This window comes from Miscanthus floridulus, chromosome 6 (genome assembly GCF_019320115.1).
Source record: "Miscanthus floridulus cultivar M001 chromosome 6, ASM1932011v1, whole genome shotgun sequence".
Taxonomy (NCBI): Eukaryota; Viridiplantae; Streptophyta; class Magnoliopsida; order Poales; family Poaceae; genus Miscanthus; species Miscanthus floridulus.
The window spans coordinates 61,207,889-61,227,416 of record NC_089585.1 but is presented as its reverse complement, the minus strand read 5'-3'; the positions used below and the strand labels follow the sequence as shown (position 1 = coordinate 61,227,416).

Genomic DNA, 19,528 nt, shown 5'->3' with positions numbered 1-19,528 from the left:
ATCAACGACGATGATGCAGCGACATCAGTCCCAGATCAGCCGATCCTCTTCGGCAGCAAACTCTACTTCATCGAGGTGCAAACTCTACGCTCCATGCTCAGAAGTGCTCTGGTGTCCCCTTCCAGTCTTAACATTCTTGAGAGCGGGCTGGTATGGCCGAGTGCTTGCTGTGTCCACACCTATTGACACCAATCCGAAAATGTCCACCACAGATGGCGTCCCTATTCCTATGCCGTCCGGCAGGTTTATCTTCATATGCACAATCCGTAGGAGCCTCATCTTGGTGCTCTCAAACACATCTTGCGTTATATTCGTGGCACTCTCCACTTGGGGCTCCTTCGCCCTTCCGTGCAGACTGAGCTGGTGGCTTACTCCGATGCTAATTGTGCTGGCTGCATGGATACATGCAAATCCACTTTTGGCTATGCAGTCTTCCTCCACGACAATCTAGTCTCTTCGTCCTCCCAAGCCCCTGAATAGAGTTTCGTGCTCCAGTGCGGAAGCTGAATACAGGGCTGGCCAATGGCGTTGCTGAGGCCGCCTGTCTTCGCCAGCTCGCCGAGTTACTCTGGTGTATTGTGATAACATCAGCACTATCTACATGTTGATGAACCCAGTACAACATCAGCATCAATGCAACAAGCACATCGAGGTTGATCTCCACTTCGTCCATGATTGGGTGGTGCTGAGTGATATTCGTGTTTCCATGTGCCCACGGTCGTCATCTTGCTTTCAGCCGGGGATCCTGACAAGCATGAGGTTACCCCCTTCTTCAAGATTGAGGAGGGAAGCCACTCTGATGCAGCTCGGCCCATGAACCAGTAACCATTGGCTAGGAGGTGCCGGACCTGGTCACAAAGGTAGCAGATCTAGCCACCCCGGGGCTGAATGGGCAGCTGCCTCAGGGAGCTGAGGAACACTGCTCTCCAACCATGACTACCACAATGAAAGAAGGGGAAGATCCTCGCTGCCACCTTCATCACCACTGCACGGGGCTCCGGTGACTGAGATGGTGAGGAGGGTGTTAGATGGGGTCCGCATGAGTCGCCCCAGAGGACAATTCAGGCATCGGTTTTTCTGCACCTATGACCTATAACTGACCAAATTATCTGAAACAATGTGAGGTGCAATTTATGGATAACTGGAGATTCAGTGGTTATTAGCCAATTAGAATTTTCTTTTTGCGAATTACACGAAAAATGATAAGGCAGCAATAGTGACCAGCATCATGCTCTCTTGCATGAGTTTACTGCAAAAATGATCGTTTAAATTCCACTGGGTCTTAAATGTATATGTAACAGGTTACACATTAGTATTTATAGGCATGTCTTTTCTGGATTGTTCACTCCAATCATTTTATTTGTCTGTTTGTTATTTATCCTTGTAATCAGGTGATTATATGTGCTCTATGCTGAACCATGGATATAATATTGAGATGCTATTAAGTGTATAATCAATTCACCATCCTTGTACATCTTAATCTGCTCCCTGATACATCTTGCAGGTCTCTCAAATAATGCTACAACAAAGGACTTCATAGAGATAGGCTCAATAGTGTGCTTCTGTGCTGTACATAGCCATGGTTTTAAGATGCTTTTTTCATTATCAGCGGTTCTTCAGCATACACCTTGTCCACCTGTTGGATTCACTATTCTAAAGGCTGGTTTGAACAAGTCAGTTCTACTGTCAGTTTATAGCTCACAAAATTCGCGAGACGGTGAAGACCGCCGCAATTCACATGGTATAACCTCATTGTTGTAAACATTTTGGAATTTTTATTTATAAATTAATGCATGTAATAAAAGGTCTCAGCCCTCAACAGGACACCCAGGACACACTCACCAAGATCATATACACAAACACAGTAGTATGTGCTGCTGAATAGCTTACAGCTTTTCTTTTTTATTCTCTATTTATACACAGCCGAGAGCTACAGATATGGCTGTGATAGCCTCCTAGTTAATTAAGAAAATTACAACCGTAATCAGCCTTACTATTGTACTTAACTACCATCTTAAATCCTGCTAACACTAATGATTGAACCTGGACAATAATCTGGACACAACATTATTCGCTAACATGTAATATGTGGGATTAAAGTTCCAAAAATATTACCCTTCGGCCATTAATCCTGAAATGGATGGTGAAATTCTCCCTGTGGTGCTAATTTTAATAGTATGATAGTATGTCACTGCGTGCGTTGTACTCTGAGTTCTCTTATTCTTAATGCAATGATTAATCTGTGTGTGTATGGTGTGTGTTTTTGTGTGCGTTGTACTCTGAGTTCTCTTCTTAATGCAATGATGTCAGCTCTCCTGTGTATTCGAGAAAAAAATAGTATATCTCTAGGGGGCTTTAATGTGTTCTCCTATAAATGTAGGTGGTTTGCCTCTGCCACTGGTTTCATTGCCAATTACATATCTTTGTTTAGCAGAGTAGTCTTGGACTTCTGTCACACTAGAACTCTTCCTTTTGTGCATTCACTTTGTAATATCTATTGCATTAGTATAGTTCGTATTTTGATAACTATGTTGGCATAGTAGAGGAACTATACTTTCAGCAAACTTTTATTGAAAATTTGGAAGATGTTTATGTTTCAATTCCATTTTACTTCTTTGTTCTAAAATCAAGAAACTTCAACCTAGTTTTTTTGCTACAATTGTATGTCTCTGTAGCTTCTTTTATCAAGCACTAATCCAAGCAGGATGCATGTGCGACAACCTAGGGTGTCTGCCTTTTAACTTCCTGTTATTGTGGTCTGGTAACATGCAGATTTCGATACTAGGAAAGTAGTCCCATTTTTAGAAAACCCATAACATGTTATTTACCTTTTCTTCTGTTTTGCAGAGAAAAAAATTGCATCATATCTCAGTAAAATTGGTCAGAAATTTCTCTCAGTGTACCGCTCATATGGAACTTATGTGGCTTTTGTCACAATTCTTTTGACTCTATACTTGGTGACCCCTAATTATATATCATTTGGTTACCTATTTTTCCTTCTATTTTGGATTATTGGAAGGCAGCTTGTGGAGAAGACAAAAAGGCGACTGTGGTTTCCTCTAAAAGTATATGCTGCAGTGGTTTTTATTTTTACCTACTGCCTGAGTGTTTCACCGATCTTTGCAGAATCAGTCTCAAAGTTCGTTAAACTATACCCTGATCTGGGATTTGACCCTGAAGCTTCTTTGTTGGAAAATGTTTGGCAATCATTGGCCATTCTAGTAGTAATGCAACTATACAGTTATGAACGAAGACAAAACAGTGACAAGAACTTTGGTGTATCTGATGCTTCAGAATCTGGACTTCTGGGGTTCCTAAGAAGGTTTCTAATTTGGCACAGCGACAAGATATTATCAGTCTGTGGCTTTTATGCTTGCCTATCATCAATCAGTTTATCTGGCCTAATTTACCTGTTAGGCCTCATTGTGTTTTCTACGTTACCAAAAGTTTCTCGAATTCCTTCCAAGGTTTACCTTGTCTACACTGGTTTACTTGCTGCATCTGAATATCTATTTCAAATGGTGTGCAAACCTGCACAAATGTGTCCTGATCAGCACTTCTATGGTTTGTCTGTGATTCTTGGTCTGAAATACTATGATTCGGGGTTTTGGGGTGTCGAATACGGGCTTAGGGGAAAGGTTTTGGTGATTGTGGCCTGCACCATTCAGTATAATGTTTTCCATTGGATAGATTTGATGCCAACATCTCTAGTACATAAGGGTAAATGGGAAGAGCCCTGCCAGCTTTTTATCTCTTCCAATCCACCTTATAGTCCTGTGATAAGCAATGAAGAAAGTCATTCTTCTAATAGGTTTACTTTGTTGTTTTCTAAAGTTCAAGGTCTTATAGGTAGTAGTTCAAGTTCATCACTGGGTCCAGGCAGCACTCAGCAGAAATCAGAGTATGTTGATAATGTCATCGAAGGCTCAGATGAGGACAAAAGACCCTCATTTGCAAAGATTTGGGGATTGTCAAAAGAAAGCCACAAGTGGGACAAGAAAAGGGTTATTTTTCTGAAAAGAGAGAGATTCGAAACCCAGAAGACAACATTCAAATGTTACATGAAATTCTGGATAGAAAATCTTTTCAAACTGCGAGGTCTGGAAATTAACATGATTGTGTTACTATTGGCAAGCTTTACACTGTTGAACGTTGTATCGATCTTCTATATCATGTGCCTCGTCATATGCATTCTTATGAACAGAGATCTAATCCAGAAATTGTGGCCCCTTTTTGTGTTTCTGTTTGCTTCTGTCTTAATACTTGAATATTTTGCTCTTTGGAATGATGAGATACCCTGGTTTCATGGTATCAATGACATTGAAGTCCATTGCCATGAATGCTGGAAGAATTCAAGGATTTTCTTTGACTACTGCTCAAAATGCTGGCTTGGTATGTCATTGAGTCTTTCCTTGCAGTAACTCGATGCTATTCAATGTTTTATTATAGTTCGGTACATCAGAATATTTACTAACTATTTCTACATGAACATGATCCAGGGATTATTGCTGATGATCCTCGAATGCTGATCAGCTACTATGTTGTGTTTATATTTTCCTCTTTTAAGCTTCGCTCTGACCACTTTTCAAGCTTCTCAGATTCAGATACATATCGCCAGATGATGTCCCAAAGGAAAAATGCAGTAGTATGGAGGGACCTCTCACTGGAAACAAAAAGCTTTTGGACATTCCTTGACTATGTGCGGCTTTATGCCTATTGCCATTTATTGGACATAGTTTTGGCATTAATTGCAATTACTGGTACTCTAGAGTATGATGTTCTGCACCTTGGATATCTTGGATTTGCTCTGGTTTTCTTTAGAATGAGACTTGAAATATTGAAGAAGAAGAATAGGATTTTCAAGTTTCTACGGATGTATAATTTTGGTCTCATTGTTTTGTCACTTGCTTATCAATCTCCTTATGTTGGGCAGTTTAGCTCTGGCAAGTGCGATCAAATTGACTACCTGTATGAAATAATTGGATTATACAAGTATGACTATGGTTTTAAGATAACATCACGATCGGCTTTTGTTGAGATAGTAATCTTCCTATTGGTATCTGTTCAATCATACATCTTTAGCTCTAGCGAGTTCGATTATGTGTCAAGATATCTTGAAGCAGAGCAAATTGGTGCTATGGTCCGTGAGCAGGAAAAAAAAGCTTTAAAGAAAACTGAGCAGCTGCATCATCTTTGCAGGTCTTTTGAGCATAAACGTCAGCGGAATATGCAGGTGGAGAGGATGAAGTCTGAGATGTACAATTTGCAAAGTCAACTTAACAGAATGAACTCTTTCACACCAATAAATGATACGTCTCACAATGAGGGCTTGAGGCGTAGGAGGAATGTGAAACTTGCTAATACATCGCATGAAGATAATGAGATTGTCTCACCAATAAAACAAGATAAGATTGGAAGCACAGAGTCATCACAGTCCTTTGAATTATCTGTAACAGATACACAGCATAACATGACAGATTTGATGTTCCAGGGTTCATCTGATACTATGAGATCACCGATCAGGGGAAGAAGTGAAGAACGTGTGCTCACTGATAACATTAGAAAAAATTCCGTTGGTTTGACACGTGAGATCACTGAGGTTGAGGAGAGTGATGACAAAGCTAATTGTAATTTATCCAAAGGGGAGAAGGCGAGGGGACAATATAAGGAAAACCCACTAAAATCAGCTGTACAATTGATTGGTGATGGTGTTTCTCAAGTTCAGTCATTTGGGAACCAGGCAGTCACAAATATTGTTAGCTTCTTGAACATTGATCCAGATGAGCCACCCTCCAATGAGCATCCTGTAGAAAGTGACATCTATGATGTTGTTGAAAGTCAGAGGGAAACACAAGATGGGCAGCTTTCAAGAACACATTCAGTTCCAGATACCTCAGGGACTAAAGTGAAATCAAGCATGCCAATTGGTGTGATTTTTCGGTACATATGGTACCAGATGCGAAGTAATTATGATTATGTTTGCTATTGCTGTTTTATTCTGGTTTTCCTGTGGAATTTTAGTTTGCTATCCATGGCCTACCTTGGGGCACTTTTCTTATATGCTCTTTGTGTGAACTATGGCCCAAGTTACTTGTTTTGGGTCATCATTCTGATCTACACTGAGCTCAACATTCTGTCACAGTATATATATCAGATTATTATTCAGCACTGTGGTTTGAATATACATTTACCTCTTCTTCAGAGATTAGGTTTCCCTGACGATAAAATAAAAGCATCGTTTGTTGTCAGCATATTGCCTCTCTTTTTAGTCTATATATCCACTCTCTTGCAGAGCTCAATCACTGCCAAAGATGGTGAATGGGTTCCGGTAACAGAATTCAGCTTTGTTAGTGCAAGGAACAACATTGAAGAGAAACACTGTGTAGCTTACAGTTGGAGAGAGAAGCTAAAAAGTTTGCACTTACCTGTAATGAATCTCATAAGGATGATTGTTAGAGGCTTATCTAGATATTGGATGTCATTAACACATGGAGCTGAATCGCCTCCATATTTTGTGCAAGTTACGATGGAGGTAAGAAATTGGCCAGAAGATGGAATCCAGCCAGAGAGGATAGAGTCTGCCATAAATAGGGTGCTTGCTATTGCTCATGAAGAAAGATGTCAGGCAAACTTGCCTTCCTCTTGCCACTGTTGTAGTAAAGTCCGGATTCAAAGTATTGAAAAAAGCAAAGAAAATTGTAATATGGCTCTTGCTGTACTAGAAGTTGTTTATGCTGCTCCTGTAGAGTGCCAATCTAAGGGATGGCACAAATCTCTCACTCCAGCAGCTGATGTAGAACGAGAGATTCATGAATCACAGAAAGCAGGATTTTTTGAAGAAATAAATTTTCCTTACCCGATCGTCTCAGTGATTGGTGGGGGTAAAAGAGAGATTGATCTTTATGCATATTATTTTGGCGCTGACTTGGCAGTTTTTTTCCTTGTTGCGATGTTCTATCAATCTGTCCTAAAAAATAAGAGCGAATTCTTGGAAGTTTACCAGCTGGAGGATCAGTTCCCAAAAGAATTTGTTTTCATACTTATGGTGAGCTAATTTACTGTTCTAGTTAAGTTTCGTCTTATGAGGTCTTTCCCTTATTGATTGCCATACCTCTTGCAGGTTCTCTTTTTCTTGATAGTGGTTGACCGCATTATATATCTTTGGTCTTTTGCTACTGGCAAAGTTGTTTTCTACCTTTTTAATCTTGTGCTTTTCACGTATTCTGTCACTGAATATGCTTGGGGAATGGAGCTAGCTCACAGGGATGTTGGAGGACTTGTACTACGTGCGATCTACCTTACCAAATCAATTTCCCTAGCACTGCAAGCTTTACAGATCAGATATGGTATTCCTAACAAGAGCAACGTATATAGACAGTTCTTGACTAGCAAAGTTACACAAGTGAATTATTTGGGCTTCCGGCTGTATCGCGCTTTACCATTCTTGTATGAATTGCGGTGTGTACTTGATTGGTCTTGCACAACCACATCATTAACAATGTATGATTGGCTGAAGGTATGTATCAGCTTTCAATATTTTTCTTGTGCAGTTACACATAGTTAATTATCATAGCGAGTATTGACGTATCAATGTATGTTAGACCACTAGATGTGTCTTAGCCAATATTATTAAATCGGCTAGTCGACTCTAGCCGCCATGGTACCAATCAGGTGACTAGTTGCGATTAATCGACGACCAGGTCCACTAATCAACCCCGGTCGCTCATCCTGGTCGTCTTTATAATCTTCCTGTACATACCAGGACTTGTATAGGGGCTTGGGCCAAAAACACAAGCTAGTCCAGGAGCTGATGCAGCTAGTTACCAGATGCAGCTAGTTACCAGTTTGCCTGTTTAGTCGTCCAAAACAAGGTAGTCGGACGATTAATTGTGATTAATTGTCGACTAATTGGATGACTAGGTTTCTGATCACTCTGATCGAGACAGAATGCCTAATCGAGTGCAGCGGACCGACTAAGGCGATTAATCGGATGACGTGATAACATTGGTCTTAGGCTCTTAGCATTCTGTTGATGTGTAATTACATAACTTTTAAGTATTCCCCATACAAGGTTTCCTCTTTCCACATTTTCCTAGCAGTCTCAGACATTAGAAGTAGCATGTCTTGTGATTAAATCGCAAATAACAAATAGCTAAAAAAGCTTTATTTCTATCTCTAGATGTATCCACATTTATGTAATGCAAACAGTGGGGGCTTCCCCTGCTTATGTCTCAAAAAAAAAACATTTATGTAATGAAAGCAAAGGACCCACAAGGCTACAACAATGACAACACCCCAAGTAATTGACCTGTTTCCCAAGAGTTTCGTGAAACTGCCAGATTTACATGAGTATATTGGTACCGATCTACAAGAATAAAAGGGATATTCAAAGTTGTACTAATTACCGGGGAATTAAGTTGATGAGCCACACTGTGAAGCTATGGGAGAGAGTTATCGAAGCATCGCTTGAGAGCGAATAACACGGGTCTCTATGAACCAATTTGGTTTCATGCCCGGAAGGTCCACCATGGAAGCCATTTTTTTAATAAGACAAGTTATGGAGCGGTATATGGAGAAGAAGAAGGACCTACACATGGTTTTTATTAACTTGGAAAAGGCTTATGATAAAATACCAAGGAATGTTATGTGGTGGGCTTTGAACAAACATAAAGTCCCAACGAAGTACGTTGAGCTCATTAAGGACATGTACAACAATGTTGTGACTAGTGTTTGAACAAATGATGGAGACATGGATGACTTTCCGATTAGGATAGGACTACATCAAGGGTCAGCTTTGAGCCATTATCTGTTTGCCTTAGTGATGGATGAGGTCACAAGGGACATACAAGGGGACATCCCTTGGTGTATGCTTTTCGCGGACGATGTAGTGCTAGTTGATGAAAGCCGGACAGGAGTGAATCAGAAACTGGAGTTATGGTGGGAGACTTTGGAGTCCAAAGGTTTTAGACTCAGTAGAACTAAAACTGAGTATATGAGATGTGACTTCGGCACTACTACTCGGGAGGAAGAAGATATTAGTTTGGAAGGTCAAGTAGTGCCTAGGAAGGATACCTTTCGATATTTAGGATCAATGCTACAGAGAGACGGGGATATTAATGAAGATGTTAGCCATAAAATCAAAACAGGGTCGATGAAGTGGCGTCAAGCATTTGGTGTCTTATGTGACAAAAGGGTACAACAGAAGCCTAAAAGGCAAGTTTTATAGGACGCGATTAGACCTGCTATGTTGTATGGTGCAGAATGTTGGCCTACGAAAAGACGACATGTTCAACCGATAAGTGTCGTGGAAATGCGTATGTTGAGTTGGATTTGTGGTCATACAAGAAGGGATCGAGTTCGGAATGATGATATACGTGATAGATTAGGGGTAACACCAATTGAAGAAAAGCTTGTCCAACACTAGGTTGAGATGGTTTGGACATGTCCAACGGACACCTCCTAGAGACACCGGTGCGTAGTGTAATCCTAAGCTAGGATAGTAACGTGAAGAGAGGCAGAGGAAGACCGAAGTTGACTTGGGTAGAGGCAATAAAAGGAGACTTAAGGATGGAATATACCCAAAGACTTAGTGTTATATAGGAGTACTTGGAAAACAGCTATTCACGTGCCTGAACCTTGATTGCTTCTGCTGGGTTTCAACTCTAGCCTAACCCAACTTATTTGGGACTTAAATGTTTTGTTGTTGTTGTCGTTGTTAGCCAATATAATTGCTGGTAGCAATGATAGTTGTTGGTCCCTCAGCTGCCCTGCATAGGTAAGCAGTAAGCTTATCGGCACACTCACTCACTAAAGCTAGAGATAGAAGAAGATATTGAGAACAACTCACACACACACGGTACAAGCCCAGCGCTGGCCGAAAACTCTGCTTCTGGATGTGGCAAACTGAACTGCTCTTTTGCATTGCCTTAAGTGTGATATATATACAAGTGTTAGTACCTCTACCAGGTACATAGTAGTTTGTGAGTACAACTACCTACTCCTATAGTACACCAACTACTCCTAATACTAGCAGTACAAAGCTTAGTTCAGTCCACTACCAAGACATGGCTGATGTAATAGCTACCAAATAATGTACTAGAGGTGGCCTATTGCCATACTGCTACAGCAGTAGAGATTCGACAGCCGAGCTGACCAAATGCCAACTCTGCTGCAGCAAGAGAGAGAGAGATCAGCAGCAGATTATGTCTTACAATTCTTCCCCTAATCGTGCTGCTAACCCGATGCATTGACCTCATCGATGCCAATCATTTATCTCGGCTCCATGAACCGTAGACGCCCGAGTGACTTGGTGAGGATGTCAGCGAGCTCTCTGCCGGTCTCGACGAACTCGATGACGATCTGCCCTCCATCGATGCAGTCCCGGAGAAAGTGGAGCTTAATGTCAATGTGCTTGCTCCGGTCGTGGAGGACGGAGTTCTTGACGAGGGCGATGGCGGGCTGGTTGTCCACCATCAGAGCTGGCGGGTGAGCTTCCTCGCCGGTCAGCTCGCCCAACAGCCGGCGTAGCCAGACAGCCTGGCACGCTGCCGTGGCTGCTGCGACATACTCTGCCTCGCACGTCGACAGCGCTATGATCTTTTGCTTCAGCGACTGCCAAGCAATAGGGCTGCTCCAAGGAAGACGAGCACGTCGGGGGTGCTCCGTTGCCCGTCGATGTCGCCCGCCATGTCTGCGTTGCTGAAAACAGTGAGCTCCGGCTCACCTTCCTTTGCCTTGGGGGGTGCCTCACTGAAGACCGTGAGTTGCAGCCCACCCTTGCCGCCACTCTTGCGGAAGATGATCACTTGATCGAGCGTCCCCTTGACGTAGCGCAGCAGCGTCTTCATCGCCGTCCAGTGATCCTCGCGCGGGTCCTCCATGAAGCAACTAACATACCCGATCGCGAACGTGATGTCCGCCCGAGTATGCGTGAGGTAGCGCAACCCGGTAGTGCGTCTCATCCACCTTCGCCGCCATGCTGTGCTTGGACAGCTTCAGCCGCTCCTCCATTGGAGTTGTGATGGATAAGTCTCATGTGTGGCTGGTCTTTGTGGGGCTATGATGCTCACATGGTCATGGTCCTTGTGGCTGTTTTTCTGTTTTTAGGACAGCATCTTAGACTAGAGGACAACATCTTAGAGGACAGCATCTTAGACTAGAGGACAGCATCTTAGCTAGGACAGCATATTAGCATCTTAGACTAGCATCTTAGACTAGCATCTTGGCATATGCTTGGCTGGCTAACAGCCTATAAATATGTAACCCCAACCCCTTGGGTTGGCATGGCATTTGTGTGAGCTTGTGTGAGAAATAGACAAGAAAATTGCCCCAACTCCTAGTGTCATCCTCTCTCGATGAGAGTAAGAATTCTCCTACTACCAAGAGTGAGAATTCAGCGACTAACAAGTGGTATCAGAGCCGTATTATCCTGTAGCCTGAGCATCTCTTGCTCATCTTCTCTCCCAGCCCCACAACAGCCCCAGCTGTTGGCAGCAGCAGCTCCTCCGGCCGCTCCTGTTCACTCCTCTCCCAGCTCGTCTGAAGCAGCCCTCTCCCCACGCAGCAGCCCCCCGGTAGCGCGTCATGTCCGCAGGGCAGTCTCAGCGCTCGGTCGTCTCGAGCACGCGGCGTCGGCAGGAGGCCGAACTTGCCGTGGCAGAGGAACGCGAGCGAGCGGCGGCAGAGACCGCTGCGGCGGCGGCAAGGGCGTCGAGGCTAGCAGCGGCGGAGCTGGCAGCAGCCAGAGCGGAGGCGGAAGCAGCGGCGGCGGCGAATGCAGCGCGTGCGGCGGCGGCGGAGGTCGAGGCTCTGCGCGGCAGCATCGGCAGCTCCATTTCCGCTGACGACACCGCCGACGCGGACCTCGAGCTGCTAGAGAGGGAGGCAGCGCGAGCGCGGGCGGCGCAGTGGACAGCCGCGCACGTCCACGAGCGTGGCGGCAGCCCAGACAGGCGCGGACGCGCTGGCGGCGCTCCTGGAGGAGGCGCGCACGGCGGTGGCGCTCCTGGGGCAGCCGCGCACGCCCACGAGTGCGGCGGCAGCCCAGACAGGCGCGGACGCGCCGGTGGCGCTCCTGGAGGAGGCGCGCACGGCGGCGGCGCTCCTGGAGGAGGCGCGCACGGCAACGGTGGCGGACGGGTCGATGGAGAGCGCGGCCTTCACAGGCAGCGTGGCTCTCTCTCCCCGGATCGGTACCGACGGGTCGATGGAGAGCGCGGCCTTCACAGGCAGTGTGGCTCTCTCTCCCCGGATCGGTACCGTGGTTACCACGGGCTCCAGGCTGTTGTCAGGGACGTCGGTCCCGGCGGTGGGTGGCCTACCCTCACCAAGACCAACTACGTCGAGTGGGCTGCGGTGATGAGGGTAAAGCTCCAGGTGCGGCACATGTGGGAGGCAGTCCGGTACGGCGACGTCGACTACGACCTAGATCGACGGGCGCTGGATGCTCTCATCGCTGCAGTCCCACCCGAGATGCAGTTCTCGCTTACCAGCAAGCGGACTGCCAAGGAGGCTTGGGACGCCATCGCTGTGGCACGCATCGGCAGCGACCGCGCCCGCAAGTCCACACTGCAGGCACTTCGCAAGGAGTGGGAGAACCTGGCTTTCAAGCCAGGTGAGGACGTTGATGACTTTGCTCTCCGTCTCAACACTGTTGCAGAAGATGGTGCAGTTCGGCGACGACACCTACGGCGAGGAGAGAGCTGTCGAAAAGCTCTTCCGCTGCGTCCCCGAGAAGTACAAGCAAATGGCTCGCTCGATCGAGTCGCTGCTGGATCTCTCCACGATGTCGATCGAGGAGGCGATAGGTCGCCTCAAGGTCGTCGATAGTGATGAGCCACAGTCCCTCTCAGGGCCCATCACCACTGGCGGGAAGCTCCTTCTTACTCGGGAGCAGTGGCTTGCTAGCCAGGGTGACCGGAGGAAGGGGGAGCCTTCTTCCGCGACAGGCGGCCGCAAGCGTGGCAAGCCACGCAAGGCGCGCAGAGACGCCCAGGCCGGGGCGCGAGGACGTGCCGAGGGTGATGCCCGCGGAGGCGCCCAGGGCGGCGCCGCCGGCAGGCACAAGCCGGCACGAGACGACGCCTGCCGCAACTGCGGCCAGCTTGGCCATTGGGCCAAGGACTGTCGACAGCCACGACGCGGCCAGGCCCACGTCGCACAGGCGGAGGAGGAGGAGCCGGCTCTGTTCATGGCACATGCCAGCATCGAGCTACCTCCAGCGGCACCGGCCGCAGCGGCTCTCCTCCACCTTGACGAGCCAAAAGCACACGCCCTCCTCGGCGACAGCTCCGGCAACGACAAGACTGACGGGTGGTGCCTCGACACCGGCGCCACCCATCACATGACCGGTCGACGGGAGTTCTTCACCGAGCTTGACTCTAGCGTCCGAGGCTCCGTCAAGTTTGGGGATGCCTCCGGCGTGGAGATCAAGGGCGTCGGCTCCATCATCTTCACCGCCGTGTCTGGTGAGCACAGGCTGCTCACCGGAGTCTACTACATCCCCGCGTTGAGGAACTCCATCATCAGCTTGGGACAGCTGGATGAGAACGGTTCGCGCGTGGTGGTTGAGGACGGAGTCATGAGGATTTGGGATCGTCGTCGTCGCCTTCTTGCCAAGGTATCCAGAAGCGCAAATCGACTCTACGTCCTTAACGTGCAGGTGGCACAACCCCTCTGTCTCGCTGCTCGTCGGGACGACGAGGCGTGGCAGTGGCACGAGCGTTTCGGGCACCTTCACTTTGAGGCCCTGAAGCGGCTCAGTGCCACGGAGATGGTGCGAGGCCTGCCGTGCCTCGACCATGTGGAGCAGCTCTGCGACGTCTGCGTGTTGACGAAGCAGAGGCGACTCCCCTTTCCCCAGCAGGCGAGCTTTCGAGCCAAGGAGAGGCTCGAGCTCGTGCACGGGGACTTGTGTGGCCCGGTGACACCGGCCACACCGGGAGGACGACGCTACTTCCTGCTGCTCGTCGACGACCTCTCCCGCTACATGTGGGTGATGGTCCTCGGCAGCAAGGGAGAGGCTGCGGACGCCATCAGACGCGCGCAGGCTTCTGCGGAGGCGGAGTGCGGCCGCAAGCTGCGCGTGCTGCGCACCGACAACGGCGGCGAATTCACGGCGGCTGAATTCGCGTCGTACTGCGCTGACGAGGGCATTCAGCGCCACTACTCCGCGCCGTACAGCCCGCAGCAGAACGGCGTCGTCGAGCGGCGCAACCAGACGGTTGTGGGGATGGCTCGGGCCCTCCTCAAGCAGAGGGGGATGCCGGCTGTCTTCTGGGGAGAGGCGGTGGTGACGGCCGTCTACATCCTCAACCGCTCGCCTACCAAGGCGCTCGACGGCAGGACGCCGTACGAGGCTTGGCATGGGCGCAAGCCGGCGGTCTCCCACTTGCGGGTCTTCGGCTACGTCGCGTTCGCCAAGGAGCTTGGCCATATCAGCAAGCTCGACGACAGGAGCACTCCGGGAGTGTTCATCGGCTACGCGGAGGGCTCGAAGGCCTACCGCATCCTCGACCCGAAGACACAACGTGTGCGCACGGCGCGCGACGTTGTGTTCGACGAAGGGCGAGGATGGGCGTGGGACAAGGCGGTGGACGATGGCTCGGCTCCGACTTACGACGACTTCACTGTCGAGTACGTCCACTTCGAGGGAGCTGGGGGAGTAGGCAGCTCTTCTTCGGCGAGCGCGTCTACCCCAGTCCCCGAGCCTCCACCGACCCCGGCGCCTGCTACTCCGACAGCTCCACGCTCTCCAGCCAGGACCTCGGCTGCGATGAGTTCTTCGTCGGCTCCACCGCAGCCGGCAACGCCACGCACTCCAGCACCGACAGGCACCTCTCCGGGCACGTCTACTCCAACACCAGCTCGTGTCGAGCATAGCCCGGTTGAGCTCGCTACTCCGCTCTCTCACGACGAGGAGCGCATCGACGCGTACCACGACGGCGAGCCGTTGCGGTACCGTACGATGGAGAACCTTCTCGGCGACCAGTTGGTGCCGGGACTGGTGCCTCATGACCTGGAGGACCTGGAGGCGCAGTTGCACCTTGCGTGTGACGACGGCGAGCCTCGGTCGTTCGCAGAGGCCGAGAGACACGCGGCATGGCGCGCCGCGATGCAGTTGGAGATGGATGCGGTTGAGAAGAACCGCACCTGGGAGCTTGCTGACCTTCCTCGTGGTCATCGCGCGATCACCCTTAAGTGGGTGTACAAGCTGAAGAGGGATGAAGCCGGTGTCATCGTCAAGCACAAGGCTCGCTTGGTGGCACGAGGTTTCGTGCAGCAGGAGGGGGTCGACTTCGACGACGCCTTTGCTCCCGTGGCACGGATGGAGTCCGTGCGACTCCTCCTTGCGCTAGCTGCCCAGGAGGGCTGGCGTGTTCATCACATGGACGTCAAGTCGGCATTCCTTAACGGCGACTTGAAGGAGGAGGTCTACGTGCACCAGCCGCCGGGATTTGCGATCCCCGGCAAGGAGGGCAAGGTGCTCCGCCTGCGCAAGGCCCTCTATGGCTTGCGGCAGGCACCGAGGGCGTGGAATGCCAAGCTGGATTCCACGCTAAAGGGGATGGGCTTCGAGCAAAGCCCGCACGAGGCGGCCATCTACCGACGGGGCAATGGAGGTAATGCTCTGTTGGTGGGTGTCTACGTCGACGACTTGGTGATCACCGGCACCAAGGATGCGGAGGTGGCGGCATTCAAGGAAGAGATGAAGGCCACCTTCCAGATGAGTGACCTGGGGCCTCTCTCCTTCTACCTGGGAATCGAGGTACACCAGGATGACTCTGGGATAACGCTTCGACAGACCGCCTACGCCAAGCGCGTCGTTGAGCTAGCTGGGCTCACCGACTGCAACCCAGCTCTCACTCCGATGGAGGAGAGGCTGAAGCTGAGCCGCGACAGCACGACGGAGGAGGTGGACGCTACGCAGTACCGGCGTCTTGTGGGGAGCCTTCGCAACCTCGCCCACACACGGCCGGACTTGGCATTCTCCGTCGGCTACGTTAGTCGGTTCATGCAGCGACCGACGACGGAGCACCAGCAGGCTGTGAAGAGGATCATCCGCTATGTTGCGGGGACTCTCGACCACGGCCTCTACTACCCGAGGTGCCCTGGGGCGGCACACTTCGTCGGGTACAGCGACAGCGACCACGCCGGCGACATCGACACCAGCAAGAGCACGAGCGGGATCCTCTTCTTCCTCGGCAAGTGCCTCGTTAGCTGGCAGTCGGTCAAGCAGCAGGTGGTGGCCCTGTCCAGCTGCGAGGCCGAGTACATAGCGGCCTCCACCGCTTCGACTCAGGCGCTCTGGCTCGCTCGACTGCTTGGTGATCTCCTCGGCAGAGACACTAGAGCGGTGGAGCTCAGGGTGGACAGCAAGTCCGCTCTGGCCCTGGCAAAGAACCCCGTGTTCCACGAACGCAGCAAGCACATCCGGGTGAGGTACCACTTCATCCGAAGCTGTTTGGAGGAAGGGAGCATCAAGGCGAGCTACATCAACACCAAGGACCAGCTTGCGGACCTGCTCACCAAGCCCCTTGGGAGGATCAAGTTCCTTGAGCTCTGCTCCAGGACCGGGATGGTTCAACTCTCCCACAAGACGACGCACAAGACTTAGGGGGAGAATGATGGATAAGTCTCATGTGTGGCTGGTTTTTGTGGGGCTATGATGCTCACATGGTCATGGTCCTTGTGGCTGTTTTTCTGTTTTTAGGACAGCATCTTAGACTAGAGGACAGCATCTTAGAGGACAACATCTTAGACTAGAGGACAGCATCTTAGCTAGGACAGCATATTAGCATCTTAGACTAGCATCTTAGACTAGCATCTTGGCATATGCTTGGCTGGCTAGCAGCCTATAAATATGTAACCCCAACCCCTTGGGTTGGCATGGCATTTGTGTGAGCTTGTGTGAGAAATAGACAAGAAAATTGCCCCAACTCCTAGTGTCATCCTCTCTCGATGAGAGTAAGAATTCTCCTACTACCAAGAGTGAGAATTCAGCGACTAACAAGTTGCACACGGCTTGCACTCCGCCATGCCGCTGCGCTCCAGCAGCTTCTCCGCATAGGCGCGCTGGCCCAGGGAGATGTGCTCCTTCCCCTGCTTCACCTCAATGCTGAGGTAGTAGGAGAGCGCGCCGAGATCGCTCATTTTGAAACGAGCAGCCATCTCGCGCTTGAAGCCGTCGATGTCCTCCGCTCGCGCTCCAGTGACGATCAAGTCGTCCACATACACGCCGCCGACGAGTTCCTTCCCCCGTCGTCGCGTGTACAGCGCGTGCTCTGTGGCACAACGAGTGAACCCAAGCTCGCCCAAGGTGGCATCGAGCTTGGCGTTCCACGCCCGATGGGCCTGCCGCAGCCCGTTGAGCGCCTTGCGCAGCTTGAGCACCTTGTGCTCAGCGCCCTTGACGGCGAAGCCCGAAGCTTGCTTGACGAAGACCGTCTCCACGAGCTCGCCGTTGAGGAACGCAGACTTGACGTCGAGGTGGTGGATGCGCCAATCCTTCGCTGCTGCCATGGCCAACGGCAAGCGAACGGACTCCATTCGCGCCACCGGAGCAAAGACTTTTTCGAAGTCAATGCCCTCACGTTGCACGAGGCCACGGGTGACGAGCTGAGCCTTGTACATGACAATGGCGCCGCGCTCGTCCCGCTTCACCTTGTAGACCCACTTCAACCTGATCGGCTTGCAGCCCACCGGTGGATCCACTAGCTCCCATGTCCCATTGTCCTCGATGGCCTTCATCTCTTCCAACATTGTCCAGTGCCAATTGTCGTCGCGTTTAGCCACTGCAAACGTCGGTGGCTCCTCTGCACTAACAAGGAGCAGCTCTGGATCGTCGAGAAAACGACTAGCCAACCCAGGAGCTCCCCCTTCGTCGATGATGTTGTCCACCCGCCTGAACCGGACCTCCTCGCCGTCGTGGAAAGCGTCCATGTACTCGTCGATGTCGGTGGGTGGAGAGGTGAACTCGATCGGTGGTCCATGGCCTCCTTGTTCTGACGGAGTGGTCAGCATCGCTGCTGGACCGCTCGGCACCACTGTCGGAATAGTCGACATCGCTGCTGGATCGCTCGGCACCACTGTCGGAGTGGTCGGATCCACTGCTGGAGCGGTCGGCACCACTCCTAGAGTGGTCGGCTCCACTGCTGGAGCGCTCGGCACTGCTGCTAAAATGCTCGGCACCCCCTCTGGAGTGGTCGGCATTGCTGCTGGACCGCTCGGCACCACTTCTAGGGTGGTCGGCACCTCTTCTCTAGTGTCCACCATTGTGGATGACTAAGTGTTCGACGACGAAGGTGTGGTGCTCAAGCTGCTAGCTTCCCCCGTGCCCGGACCCTCCCAGTCACAGGCCGCCATCTCATCGAACACCACATCCCTAGAGATCACCACCTTGCCTCTCTTGGGATCAGAGCCGATATGCCTTGGTGCCCTCCTCGTAGCCTAGGAGCACCATCAGCATGCTCCTGTCTTCCATCTTGCTGAGGTGAGGCTTGGTGTTCTTCACATGGCCGACGCAGCCAAATGTCTTGAGGAAGGACCCATTTGGCTTGCGTCCATGCCAAGCCTCGAACGGCGTTTTGCCCTTCAGGGCCTTGGTGGGCGCGCGGTTGAGGATGAACACTGCCGTGGTCACCTCCTCTCCTCTGAACTTTGCCGGTATGCTTTAGGCCTTCATCATGGATCGAGCCATGCCGACCACCGTCTGGTTCCGCCGCTCCACCATGCCATTCTGCTATGCCGAGTACGGCGTGGTGTGGTGTCGTGATCCGCGCAGTACGCAGCGAACTCCACCGAAGTGAATTCGCTGCCGCGATCAGTCCGCAGCATGCGTAGCTTCTTGCCGCTCTCCGCCTCCGTGCGCGCCTTGAACTTCTTGACCGCTTCCGCTGCCTCGGTCTTGCTGGTTAGAAGCTGCAGCCACATGAACCGGCTGCAGTCATCCACTAGCAAGATGAAGTACTTGCGCCCGCCGTGCGTCGCCGGCGTGATCGTCTCGCAGAGGTCACCATGGACTAGCCCGAGGGCCTCTGCCACGCAGTACTTCGCCGTCTTCGGGAACGACAACCTTCTTTGCTTCCCCACCAGGCAGCTGTCACACTGCCCGTCTGCGTGCTCGATATGAGGAAGCCCAGTCACCATCTTCTCCAGCCGACCAAGAGTGTCGAAGCTGAGATAGCCATATCGGGCATGCCACAACCATGACTCTTCCGTGTGCCGTGCAGCCAAGCAGATGGGCTGCTCCACCTTCAAGTCAAGCAGGTACAGCCGGTTCCGGAACCTCTTCACTTTGGGAAGAAGCCACTGCTCCCGGTCCCTGATTCTGAGGACGCCGTCCTTGATCAGTACCTCGCTGTCGCGTTCATCCAGCTAGCAAATGCTTATAGTGCTTGAATGCAGCTGCGGAATGTAATATACATCCGTCAGCGCGCGGTATTCTCCGTTCTGGCACCTAAAGATGATGGTGTCGTTCCCTCGGATCGCCACCCTTGAGCCGTCACCGAACTTCACTGTGTCGGTCACG

At 50.6% G+C, this 19,528-nt stretch overlaps 1 protein-coding gene across 1 annotated transcript in view; it reads left to right on the top strand.

Moving 5' to 3' along the window:
• Nucleotides 1-19,528, top strand: part of LOC136456069 (piezo-type mechanosensitive ion channel homolog) — an 80,362-nt gene that overhangs the window by 47,803 nt on the left and 13,031 nt on the right. Inside the window, 4 exon segments of the mRNA XM_066455827.1 lie at nt 1,505-1,741; nt 2,848-4,392; nt 4,500-7,045; nt 7,121-7,516. Of these exon segments, the coding sequence (XP_066311924.1) occupies nt 1,505-1,741; nt 2,848-4,392; nt 4,500-7,045; nt 7,121-7,516 (4,724 nt within the window).